At 39.9% G+C, this 13,095-nt stretch overlaps 2 protein-coding genes and 1 non-coding gene across 3 annotated transcripts; 2 read left to right on the top strand and 1 right to left on the bottom strand.

The window, feature by feature from the left end:
* Positions 1–1,479, top strand: LOC146169727 (equilibrative nucleobase transporter 1-like). Its single transcript, XM_083387090.1, has one exon. The coding sequence runs from the start codon at positions 1–3 to the stop codon at positions 1,477–1,479; it is 1,479 nt and encodes a 492-aa protein (XP_083243216.1).
* Positions 1,480–4,493: 3,014 nt separating this feature from the next.
* On the top strand, positions 4,494–12,550 carry LOC146169725 (solute carrier family 22 member 4-like). The gene is made up of 12 exons (XM_083387079.1): positions 4,494–4,699; positions 5,002–5,138; positions 5,810–5,892; positions 6,203–6,306; positions 6,762–6,916; positions 7,349–7,520; positions 8,039–8,177; positions 9,235–9,374; positions 9,958–10,176; positions 11,041–11,219; positions 11,898–12,036; positions 12,460–12,550. The coding sequence occupies exons 1-12, from the start codon at positions 4,494–4,496 to the stop codon at positions 12,548–12,550; spliced, it is 1,764 nt and encodes a 587-aa protein (XP_083243205.1).
* On the bottom strand, positions 8,538–8,614 carry Trnat-agu (transfer RNA threonine (anticodon AGU)). Its single transcript has one exon. It is a non-coding gene; the product is annotated as a tRNA-Thr (tRNA).
* Positions 12,551–13,095: the final 545 nt, after the last annotated feature.

The raw sequence follows: 13,095 nt of genomic DNA, 5'->3' as shown, positions 1-13,095 counted from the left end.
ATGAAATGCCAACACCTGTCCAGCGTCCTGACCGCCCTACTCGAGAGTCTGTTACTGGCGGGGGCGATTTTCGGCTGGCCGTCTTTGCAGTACTGCCTGACAAAAAATGGCGTCTTTTCGGAGCTGTGCAACTTTACAGAAGCGCGAAATAAAAGCGTACAGCGGACCTTAAACCGCAGCTACGACGAGAATATATCGCGGATTTGTCACCAGCGGGACGAGGCCTTTAACTTGATATTCACGCTGGCGACGTCTATACTGAACCTACTCTGCTTCCCCTGCGGTTACTTGCTGGACGTGTACGGCACCTGGACACTGCGATGCATTGCTACGGCGTTCTACTCTACCGCCTGCCTACTCCTAGCTTTGATGACATACAGGACCGCGTGGCTCCTTTTCCCGGCAATGATATTTATCGCCGTTGCCGGATTCGCGCTACTCACCAGCAACATCCAAGTCGGGAACCTCTTTCCGCGATGTCGCACCGTCTACATCGCCCTGCTGAACGGTATGTTCGATTCGGGCATCGTAACTTACCTGCTGATAAAGGTTCTCTTCGATAGCGGATTCGAGCTGCGGCATTTGTTCTACGCCATGGCCGGTTTTACTCTTTTTCCGTGGCTCAGGACCTTTTTGGTCATGCCCATCGGCTTGATACCGCCGCGACCTGACTACCGATACGGAATCTTTGAGCTCACTTTGAAAAGAGAACAGCAGACTTTTACCCTGTTCCGTCGTCCCAGTACGGCTTCACCGCACAGAGATTCAAATAAAGACGACAAACCGACAGCTTCTCAACCTGTAACCGAAAGTAGCGGAGAAGATGTTGATGGCAATTTAGGGAAATACCTCAAACGTCCGTTGTTTTGGAGCAACGTTTTCTTTATGAGCCTGGGCAACCTGCGAATGTCCTTTTTCATCGGGAGCCTCCTCAACTGGCTACAGGCGTTCGAGGGGGCGCATGACGTTAGTCGCCACATGGACGTTTTCGGACTGGTGATGCTTGGCGGCGCCGCCGTGGCCCCAATCAACGGACTGCTGACAGACGCCGTGAGAAAGTACTGCAAGAGAAACGCAGTGGCCGACGGCGAGAGATCGAAGCTCCTCGGCTTCTGTGCTTCGATGACCGCCACCAGCCTTCTTTCAATCGCTCTGTCGGTGTGTGTTGCCTTTCGCCGAGTCAACGCCGCCTTCGCCTTCCTGCTCATCTTCCGCTCGTTCCTCTACGGCGGCAACGCGGCCTTCGTGGCCCTGGCCTTCCCTGCGCGCCACTTCGGCCAGCTTTTCGGTCTGACGCAGACCTGCGTGGGAGCGGTGGGCGCCCTCCAGTACGCCGTCTTTAAGGTGGCGACGCATGCGGACCCCGGCTTCGTTTTTACCAATTATGCGATGATTGGACTCTCCGTGCTGACGCTGCTTCACCCGCTAAAGATCTACAGGGAAGCCAAATCAGCCTCTCTTTCTCTCTCGACCGAGTGACGACACGCACCACGCAACCTATAACGTAAACGTGAACTCTATTTGTGACTGGAATTGCGGTGGACCTTTCAGTTTTTGTTTTGATTTGTTGTTTTTGCTTTATTGTAGTAAAACGCAGAATGAATACTATAACCCATACGGCAGTTGGTAGTGATTTAAATAATCTGGAACAGTATACGAAACAGTGTTCCGGTAAAACAATGAGGCATACCGGAAATATATGTCTTTTTTCACGAAGCCATGTCCCAAAACTATTTTGCCTATGTTCGTTTAATATTGCTGCACCACATCGAAAGCTAAGCCAAGGTTTTGGGGTTACGTGCTTTATTATGACGTAACTTTGTGACATCATTCCTGAGACTTTACATGCGTTTCGGTCAGAATTTTTTCATCGTTCGGAACCTATCTTCCGCTCTAAAAATATAGATGGCATGTTTCGAACTTTTAGAATAATTCCGTATTCATTACAACATGGTGAAGAAAGCACTAGTTCACATTGCCGAGCCACAGGACTTAAAAAAATAAGGGACCGGAGCCCAAAAAGAGGGACATTGAATTCGTGCTTTCCTCACCATGTTGAAAATGAATTGAACATTATTCGAAACTTTTAAAACATGCTTCCAAATTCGTTTTTGCTTTTCATATCCATTCTTCGGCTATTATTTGTATTTCTGGTTTTAAATAAAACGTTATAAATATTTTGTTAGCAGTGTCAGTGATTAACCCTGGTGTCTGTTCTGTAATTCGTCGTCTTTCACTGCACAATTGTATATCACATTTAGCTCCACACAAAATCGAAATCGTTATTGTATTTAAGCGTTTTGTACTAAGTTCTATAATTATTTTTTTGAGAGTTTTTTTAACGTTATTCGCCTATTCCGTAATTCGCTGATCATGGACTGCACATTTGCAAATTGTCAAATAAACGAGAAGCTTTTTTTACGAGACAAATTAAACATATTTCAAAAATTAGTGGTGAAATTAAAATATTGTTTTTACCGGAACATATAACAGTTTTAAATATAACGTCCGAAAACTACTTGATAACGGAGCGTCATAAATATGTATAAAATACCTTAAGAAACCTAAAGTGTATTCATTAAAGAAGATGACGGCAAAGCATTTGTGTCATGCAAAACATCGTTCGTTGGGTCTAAATTGGCAACATTATAGTTCAGAAGGGCAAGTGGCGTATTGTAAACTCATTTATTTGCACATTGCTTTATTTAATGTAATTAATTCAAACATATTTTGCCTAGAAATTGGTGAGGATACTGACACCACAGCCTAATTTAATGGCTGCACATAATGGGACGACGATGCATTTTTAGAGCAATTTAAAACCTAGTTTTTTGTTTTGCAGCCGAAAAAGCATTCAGCTTAACTACAACCGCCTTGTTCTACTTCCAAGCGATTTACGATCTTTCGTTTTTAATACGCTCATTGCGCCGAATTTCGTTGAAGTTTAAAAAAGCCATGTGGTTGAAAACGTAAAGAGTAGTCAACTTATAAAATCGGACAGAGTCGGGTAAGTTTATTGCATCGAAGTCGAAAGGAAGTATTTACTTGGTGAAATATTTGTAACCTAGCAGCTCTTATCAGCTAAAAACACCTATTTTATGTAGAAGAAACATAAGCTCACCTTTGATATGTACTAAATCACCTTTATTAGTGTGCTGTCATAATAAAGAAAGTCGGGGGTCGGGAACCTCTTTAGCTAAGGGAGCCATGCAAACTGAATGCTTTTGTTTGTATTTCCATGAGCGCCATATAATATTGTTCAACATCTAGTTAAGTTTGTAAAAATAGTGATTTGAATCACTGTTTATTTTATTTCTACATATTATGCGCGTAAAAATATGCAAAAACTTATTCTCTTTACTGAACGCTGTTCCGGCCGGCTAACCTTCTTTCAATGTTTACAGGCTTCACGTGTTTACCCAAAGCCGACAGACTGCAGTACTTTGACTTCTATCAATAATTAACACCACAGCGTTGAAATAACGCGTCTCCCAGCTTTTCGAGTGCAGTCGAAAGACCGTTTTATATAAACGAAACGTAAACATATACAAGTTGAGGAAGATATAGCCGTACTTTGACCTTTGTCAATCTGGCTTTCGCGTGTCTGTTGTTCACTTTACACCAGTTAGTCGAAATACGGTTCAGAAGATTTAAATAAAAAGGCAAACAGGATGAAAAGGCATATACAGCAACCTGTTCAACTGCTTTATCCGAAATACAGTAGGCCTATGCGTTGCAAACTCCCGGCTGACTGTATTACTTCCGTAGCTTACTTTACGATAAATGAGAGCAAGTTATGCTAGCGCAGCGGTTCCCAAACTGGGGTCTGCGGACCAAATGGGGTCCGTACAGCAGTTTCAGAGGGTCCGTAAGGAGAATTAGTCTTTAAGTATTTGAACATTAGGCTTCAACGAATCTTTTTAAACATTATCTGTCATCATTATTGTCTTTAGGTATGCTTTATCATTCGAACATATAGCGTGTTTGCTGATGCCTATTGTGACATCATAAAGCATCTATTATACTGTACTGCCTGCTATCAGCGAATCGTTCGTATTAGTCAGAAAGTTGTTACATTAGATTTAGAAAGCATCGTGACTGCACTAGTGTACTACAAGAAACATGGGTCAATTGACCCTTGAATTTTTATAAGGCCGCGAAATATCAGAATAATTGCAACGGGTCCGCCAGGGAAATTTTTAGAAAAGTTTGGGAACCGCTGTGCTAGCATAACTAGACGTACCGTCGACGTTTCGGCAGATCTGTCGTGTACACTTGCCAGTAAAAAGGAGACAAAATCAATAAAAGGAGACAAAATCAATAGCGCTGTAGGCCAGTAACACTCTTCAATCATTAAAGGCGCATTGCATCTGTTACGAGTTAGCGTTGAGAGGGTTGATGTTAGCTGCGACTTGGATTTTCGCCTTCACCTTCGGTTTGCCGAATAAACTTTACAGTTTGAACAGCCGTCTGTGTTTAGCACATCGACGAAAATGACGTGGGCGCCGGACAATGAAGGTTACAGGCGCCTGGGCGGTTTCGGCTTTTACCAAAAGCGAAGCTGGGTAGCGATTTGTCTACTGGTCTTCGCCAAGGCTGCATTTACGCTGACCACTTTGTTCGTACTCTACGTACCGCAACATCGATGCTTTGTCTTTGAGTTGGGTGACCTCAACAGCGAGTTCGATCTTCCCCAAGGGTAAGCTGTGGTTCGTAGGCCTACGTCAGCAGTCAGCAGGCAATATTCAGTTGAATCAGAAATCGTAGCCCTCTGTTCGATCAGCGTTGTCTTACATAATTGGTTGCTTTGTCTTCCTGCTACAAAAGCGTGTTTATTGCTGTACTGTTTTAGGCAGCTGTGTGAATCGCGCTTTGTCACACACATTAACCCTAATTCAGCCGAATGCTGTTACGAATATGGAGTTTTATTGGACCTTTGAATTAACAGATTGTGTTTCACCACTTGGTTCCTCATATTAAATAAACGTTGACTTTTTGCAGGTCCCAAAATGACTCAAGCAATGTCAACAACTCGTTCGCAACATTAACGACGTTCTTACCACTCGAAAACAGCACCAAAGACGGTAGCCTTCAATGGGGTCAATGCAGTCGATATCTGTTTGACAACGGCAGCAATGGTACGATCACGTAAATTTGTTAGTCAGTTGAATAGCGAAGCATTCAATTGTAAGCTTATATGTGTAGAACACCGGTGGTTTTGACTCGAATCTAATGGGTTACCATAAATTTGGATTTTTTGTTGTTTTCATTTAATTTTATCTAAAGTTCTTTTTTTCCTAACGCATATTGGGGAAAGCCACGATGATGGCACATGACTTGACTGAAGTTGGTCTTCTATCGGAATTTGCATTGTGCATCCATTTTATTGTTCTTAATTTCATTCCGCAGGAACGAATTTGCACAATTTTGAGTTCTTTCCCGCACCGCTTTATCATGTTCGGACAAAAATATGTCAATTAAAATCCAATTTAGGAAAATAAATAAACCCACAAAAGAGACAACTCGTTTAAGACTCGACTTGACTTTGAAGTATCAAAAAGTAAGGCGGCTTGGTATGAAGGAATTACCCGCCGTTATCAGCAATGTGCATAGGGAAGCTTTTAACTGCAAACCTTTTGGTCCAGAAACGACACGCTCGTTGACTTAAGCATTTAACAGAGTATATTGCGAGTAAACGCATAAAAGAATTCCTCACCGTCAAACAATACGTTATACATTATTTTTTCGGCAAATTTCGCTTGGCAGATATTTTGGGAAATACAGTATACACTGTTTTTCTGCGATCCAGGTACAACTGTACGAAGCAAAGGTGAATGCAACGAAGGATGGTCATATCTCCTTGATCCCGGAGAGGTGTCTGCTGTTTCCGAGGTGCGTTTTAGTAAAGAACCATAACTAAATAGCGTCCGATCTCTTAAAAAAAATTCTTCTTATTTGTTATTTGAGCGACGTAGCGACGTACCTTTGAAAAGGGCCATATTGATTTATGAACCTGTTTGTAGTTAGTCCGTGTGTAATTTTGCGCACACATTATAATTGTTTCGCAAATAGTTTACAATTTAAATCCAATTTTAGTACAATCACCAATTTGCTTTTCAATGCACTAACCAAATGTAAATGCAAGTCCACATTTTTAACGTATACGTAAGTCCAACTATTTTCACCGATCAATCGCTTTCAGTTCGACTTGGTATGCGACAAATCGTGGATCACGCCGCTAGGAACCTCTTGTCTAATGTTGGGATTCATGGCTGGTTCTCTTGGGGGTGGATTTCTGTCGGACAGGTCTGTTTCTTTTAATAATATGGCAACACTGATATTTTTTAAGTATGAAAAATTGTTTGAACGCGAAAACTTTAAATCAAAGCGGTACGACGAAAGTCATTTCACGGTGGTTCATGTGATCTGGATTAGTTTCTGCTTATGTGCGTGGACACATTAGTGGGAATGAAGTGAAAAAGTTGCGGTAAATTCAGGTTGGAGTATAGGCTGGGATCGTGACAAAATTATACAAGGTCTACATCCGTTTTTAGAGGCTGGACCGCTTTTAATATTTCACGAGTGTCCTTGTTTTGTTTTTTGATGCTCCCTGTATTGAATTCAAATGTAAGACGCCTCGTGTAGCGTTTAGGCATCCGACTGGCCGTTATAGGTAGAGGGTCCAGTGTTTTTAGGCTGACGCATCGACTCTATAGTTAAACTCTTGTGTAAATTTAACATATTTTATTTCCTTTGTTCAGGTTCGGGCGTCTAAAGACGGTGGTCATAAGTGCTGTGTTAATGTGCGCCGCCGGACTGGGAATGGCTTGGACCCCAGTATTTGTCGGTGTCCACGTCGCCTTTTTCTTTATCGGAATGGCAGTGATCATGCGGTCTACTTCATCGATTGTCTTGGGTGATTGTTTTCAAATACAAACCGAGGGTGTATTACACGTTATTTTATTGCGACCGTCTTACTGAGTTAGGGTCGCGTTTTCACAGGGTGTTCCAGTTAAATTCGGTAAAGCATCGTAGCAAATTACGGTCAGTCGCTTGCTCGAAAAATTACATTGAAATGTACCTAACGCTCTGAACCCATTTGATATGAATCATTTGTTTGAAACACAAAATCAAGCATATATTAAAGCTAATACAAAATTATGGTAATTCGGAGCACAAAAAACATTATATAATGGGTGTTTTTACCCCCTTGATAGCTTTGAAAAAAAAGGTTTCCGTTTTGGAAAACTTTCTAAAGGTTTCGTGAGACCTTGCTTATTTTGCATAACCCGGCAAGTAGCCTACTTCCAATTGAAATGCGAAAGAGGCACTTATCTGTACTTGACAGTGAACGAACTGACACCGATTAAGCTGCGAAAACAAGTGGGAACGTTGATGATAATGGCCGCAAGTATGGGAAACACATCGCTGCCCTTGTACGCTTACTTGATTCCGAACTGGAGGTGGATGCTTACTGCAATGTCCCTGGCTATTGCAGTCGTTCTGCCTTTAGTTCTTTGGTGAGTCGGCACTCGGTATTATAATGAATGGCATGGATTTGTGTTAAAGCAGGGTACGACTGTCGCATACTCCTTTCTAACAGTTTCAAACGACATTTGTTTACACGTGTGGCATTATTTTACAAACTGGAAAAACAACAAGATCATGTGCGTAATTGTATAGTATATGAAACATTATGTCATTCGATAACGTCCTAATGTGGTAGGTATAAGGTTAAGGACCATTCGTACAACCTTACTTTTTTGGTGTTGCCTCTTGGCTGCGACATGCTTTAATACATTTGATAGCTGCCTTAACAAAATCGTTATCGCAACTTTTTTGTCTGCGTTTTTGAGCCTTCACGACAAGCTTCAATAAGATAATTATTAGGAAGCAACGTTGATAATATCAGCTGGTTAAATGCCTAAATAAGTTGTTGCCCCCAAGTCCTTGTTCATGGTTTAACAATTGCTGCTCCGCAAACAAACAGTCTTAACTTAGCTAAAACTGAAACGTTTATAAACAATTTATGCTGCAGGCTTGTCGACGAATCGCTTCCGTGGCTGGTTCAACGCGACAGACACGAAGACGCCGCTAAGTTAGTGAAGAAAATTACTCAAACCAACAAAATATCTTGCGATGTCAAAACCGAGGTTACGCCTGACAAAGGAAGTGAGGTAAAGTCCGGGAAGAAACACGTTTAGAAACGAATTTGTTTTTTTAGTTTATTTTGTTTTTGTGATTTTCAATTTATAAGCCCTTGAAACAAAAATGTAAATTGGTATTTGCTCCAGCTGCCATAATCAACTAACAAATATTAGTTGCTGGTATTCTATTAAACGAATTTGTTGATTCTATGATAATTAGTTCATTTGTTAGCTGTCCAGTTATTCAATGAACTTTAACAACTGGGATCTAACCCAAGCTGGATTTTGACCAAGGATAACGGCTTACGTATCATAAGTACACGAAAGCCATTTCAGACTCACCGAATCTGTTGCTCAGTGATGCAAGCAGGGCAGGCTAGAAAAACAACCAGCCTGCAGTGAGGTTCGAACTCACGACCTCCGGCCATACTGGGGCCGTCGCTCTACCAACTGAGCTACACGCAGGCTCAGAGGGAAGAGAGTCGAGAAACAGCCATACGCATGCTTGCCACATTCTGTTAGTACAAGGTCACATCGAAGAGGATCTACACTCTACAGTATCATATCATCATTCAATGAACGATAAACACACACATGTGGTTAACAACTGTGATTTAGCTATTCTGAAGCTTTTTTTTGACCAACAATGACTAGCCTGCTGTCTAGTTATTTGTTTTATAACGGGCCTGTGACGGAAGAAATGCGTTTTTGCTGACAAAATGGCCACATTTATAAATTGACGGCTATGGCTAGATTCACCAAACTACGACCCACGGGCTAGCACAAAGTGATTAATAGTTTATTAATGAAAATGTTTGTGAGATACAAAACTAAGCTACATTTTGATGAAACTAAACGACAATTTAACAAGGCTCACTACATCTTGTAATAAATGTTTTATATATTTCCTTTGCTTAATAACAAGTTAAATAAGGTCATTAAAACATCATGTCTGTTATGTCTGGCCTCGTCATTTTCATAGCTATCCGGCCATCTGTTAAAAACGTATGGTGAACCATGTCTTATAGTTAGTCTGGTAACATTTGTTCTCATATATGTTTGCTTTCAACTTCTTTCTTCGTTAAAGATGGAAATACCATCGGAAAAAGAAAGGCTAACAGACGGGGAAACCCCCTCCCTTAAAGAAACAACGCGCCAACTGACGTACATTGATCTGTTTCGGATCTCATTCCTTAGAACTAGGATCCTTATACTCGCCCTCGCAATGTAAGTAAAATTTCTGACCGCTTGGTGTCAGTAAAGAACTGAGAATATAGTTATGTAAAAAGAAGCACATCATATTTGCGCCTAATCGTCATGAAATAAATATTGGAATTTAAGGTGATGTTCGGTGCGTTGTTTAGAAACACTACTATACCAATAATGTAAGACACGTTAAACAGTAAAATATTAAGCTTCTGAAAAAAATAAAGAAAATACATTTTTGCCAATAAAAATGATTATAATTTAGTGACGAACGTACTGTTAAAAAGTCCGATCTGTCTAAAATCTAAACCTTAAAACATGAGTGAAGAGGTTGATATATTTTTGTTTTTACGCATTTTTTTCTTTCCGTTTTTCTGTCGAGGATTAGACCTCTCTTTTGTTGTATCTACAATTTCAATCAACCTTATAGATATGGTTAAAACAATCACACACATATTGGACGCTTATGAACAGCCATACGCCTCAAAAGAGTCAAAACTCTGTTTCCTTCAGAAAACGTTATCGTGTAAAAACGTCATTAAGCGTTTTAATCCTTGTGTACTGTATAACTTAGACTAACCTAGGTTCGTTTCGCTGCATGCAGGTTGTCAGTCACATTATCCTACTACGGCCTTTCTCTTAACGCGAACCGACTTGGCGGCAACAGGTATCTCAACTGCCTCTACTCAGCATTAGTTGAGATACCTTGTTGCTGTTTGTGCTACGTTCTCTTGCGGAAAGTAACGTGCCGAAAGATGTTTGTAGCTGCCACAGCCATGGCTGGTTTCTGCCTTATTTTGACGCCGTTTTTGAGAGCAAGTAAGCACAATTAGTAAAAATGGCGATCCTTTAAGCACAATTAGTAAATAGTGATCCTTTAAACCAGTGTTCGGCAAACTGTGGGCCACGGCCCAAATGTTGGCTTCGAGCAATTTTTAGTGGGCGTGCTACTTTTTAATATTTTCAGTTTTTTTTTAAATGACGTGGCTGAGAGTTTTTTTACTTTTGCTCTTTGTTGCATTATAGGGCCACCGTGCTCACACCCTCCAAAAATCTCTACTTTATTAAATTGTTTAACGAAAGGTAAATATTTGCGAAGCTAAAAATATAACTATGAACTTTTAGCACTACACGCATATTTTTTAAGATTAAGTGCTTTGTAACGTAACATTGTGACGTTAGTCGTTTCACATAGCTGGCCTTCAACAGCTTTTGAAAGAACATTTTGGACTGCGAAAAAAAAATTTTGCGGACCACTGCTTTAAACCAATGTTATGTCGTATAGGATACCGCTCGTGGTGTAAGACTAGGAAAGACTCACTTGGGCATTCTTAGTCCCGAACTCAAAACCGATAAGCACGCAAAATGTAAATTGTAAAGCTTAAATAGCATTGAATGGAATATTTTCCAAAACATATATTGTGGGAGGATGGGTTATATGTCACCCCTACAAGAGTATAATGTCCAATATCCACCTATTTTAGTTCCGAAAAACGTGAGTAAAAGATGAATGAACTTCTGAAAAAAAGCTGATAATATGACCAAGTTAAAATATATTTTTGAAATGCTTGCAAATGTAATAACTACATTTTTCACTTAATATTTCAATGAAAAAAAAGAAAAAAAGATGCTTTCCTTCGCAGCGACCAGTCAAAACTATACGCTAACAGAACTTTTATCCAGAGAGTGAAACGGCAGAGGTGGTATGCGCAATGACAGGCAAGTTCTTCAGCAGCGTTTCCTTCCTCATAATTTACCTTTTCACTGGCGACTTCTTTCCCACCTTGCTGCGAAACCAAGCCTACGGGGCTGCAGCTTTCTTCGGGAGGCTTTCAGGCATCTTGGTGCCATACCTGCTTTATTTAGGCGAGTATTCCATTTTCGGCGCGTTATGGTTGTAAGTTGTAATAGGTCTTCGCGAGAAGTACAAAGCACATACAGAAATTGGCAGCATTTTAAACGTTTTGAATATCTCTTTATTCAATTTTTAGAATAGACTATATTGAAACTGAATAAAGACATAATAAAACCTGTGGTTGGTGGTGTGTAGTTATTTTTGCTTAATTTGTTTTTCGAAACAGCAGCGACCAATTATACAATCACAAAATACCCAATTGTTTACAATGATAGTTTATGAGTTTCGAGCGTATAGTTAATTTTCTTTCCACTTTGGTGTAAAATTCTTATACAGCGGGTATAGTTTTTGGTATAATTGAGTAATTTAAAAACCTATTTTTATATTTTTTTTTCCGGCTAAAGAAGGTCACACAGGTTTTAGAAAAAGTTTTAAATATTATGGAAATTTTATAAAATTCCACCTGGATTATTGTATAATGTATAAGATATACATTTATAAGATATACATACATAATTATACATAATTACATAATTGCATAATTGCATAATTGCGCAAGATATACATTTTTCGCGTTGTTTCAACTCAGATTAAAACGAATCATTAAAACCGCAAGTAACCCTGGGAACGTCGCGTCATCAACATCATTTACCGACTTGGCTTAAATTTTCTAACATTTTCACCTTCAGGCGACGTAGTTCACTATTCCCTCCCCTACTTAACGATGGGCTGCTTCAGCGTGGCAGCTGCAGTCGGGGTATTTTTCCTTCCAGAAACTCACGGCCTGGAGCTTCCGCATTCGATAGAGGAAGCTAAAGAACTGGAGAAGTGAGTGAAGGATTGTGTACCCCGTTACTGTAGTTTAGCAATGGGAAACCTTTTTAGCACTGAGGGCCACATGAAAAGCACAACATTACAGACGGTTTGTCGAAATTTGATTTTCGAATCCATAACATATGATAATTTACGAATACTTCGAGCCAATAACCATTAACTTGCGTGCTGAGACACACGTGCAGCTGCAACGTCAAGTAGCAAATTTTAACAAATATGGACGTCATAATACGGTTAGATGTTTTATGAAAATAATAGCAAAAGGTATATCCAGGGTGTATGTAAGTATACATTACCGGTGTTCTTTTCATACTTTGAAAAAAATATAATGTAGATCACAAACGTTTCTCCCTGCTGTGTAACGCAGGTTAACAAATGTAAAAAAAAAATTGCAACAGCAGTTTTTTGTTGTTGCAGTTATCGGCCAAAACTGTCGTGCAAGACAAAGCATCAAAAAGTCAAACGACCAGACCTAAACGACAACAACAAAACGACATCTTCCTGTTAGGAGTTTACTGTATTTTGTGACGAGTATTTAACTCAAGTGCGTGTGCTGGAACGCTCAGGTTTTCCAATGACAAAGTTTACGTTCGTTCATGTTTGCTTTTCAGGATGTTTTCTTCCAATTTGTGTAATTTTTTTTTACTTTTGTAAAAGTGTGCCAACCATACGTAGCCTATACCAAGCTAGGGTGTTGTTACTGGTATTAAGAATACTTTGTTTGTTCTCGTGTAAGTTATAATAAAAGACAGATAATTGCACATATAGATATAATTTAACAGGCACGCTTTAAACGTAATAAACGTTGATGGTAAACAGACGAACTCCGCAATCGTTTGCAAAGAAAAAAGTTCACTGCAACACAAGGTATATGATCTACGCCTATAAAGCAGTATGTTACATTTTTAAAATGGTAGACAAAAATAATAGGGTTATAGTTGAACTGTATACAAATTAAACAAATTCATTTTTGCCAAGAAACTCGAAAGAAACGCAGCCTTCCAGTGTTTAACATGGAGTAGGAGATTATCATTTGGAGGAAAACAAAATGAA

This window comes from Ascidiella aspersa, chromosome 1 (assembly GCF_963924565.1).
Source record: "Ascidiella aspersa chromosome 1, kaAscAspe10.2, whole genome shotgun sequence".
In the NCBI taxonomy this organism is placed as follows: Eukaryota; Metazoa; Chordata; class Ascidiacea; order Phlebobranchia; family Ascidiidae; genus Ascidiella; species Ascidiella aspersa.
Note: the sequence above shows the minus strand (reverse complement) of the source record. Positions and strands in the feature narration are given on the sequence as shown.

Coding starts and splice junctions, on each gene's coding strand:
- LOC146169727 (XM_083387090.1), top strand. CDS start 1: ATGAAATGCCAACACCTGTCCAGCGTCCTGACCGCCCTACTCGAGAGT.
- LOC146169725 (XM_083387079.1), top strand. CDS start 4,494: ATGACGTGGGCGCCGGACAATGAAGGTTACAGGCGCCTGGGCGGTTTC. Junction 5,139..5,809: donor GTTTGACAACGGCAGCAATG/GTACGATCACGT, acceptor TCTGCGATCCAG/GTACAACTGTACGAAGCAAA. Junction 6,307..6,761: donor GGTGGATTTCTGTCGGACAG/GTCTGTTTCTTT, acceptor TCCTTTGTTCAG/GTTCGGGCGTCTAAAGACGG.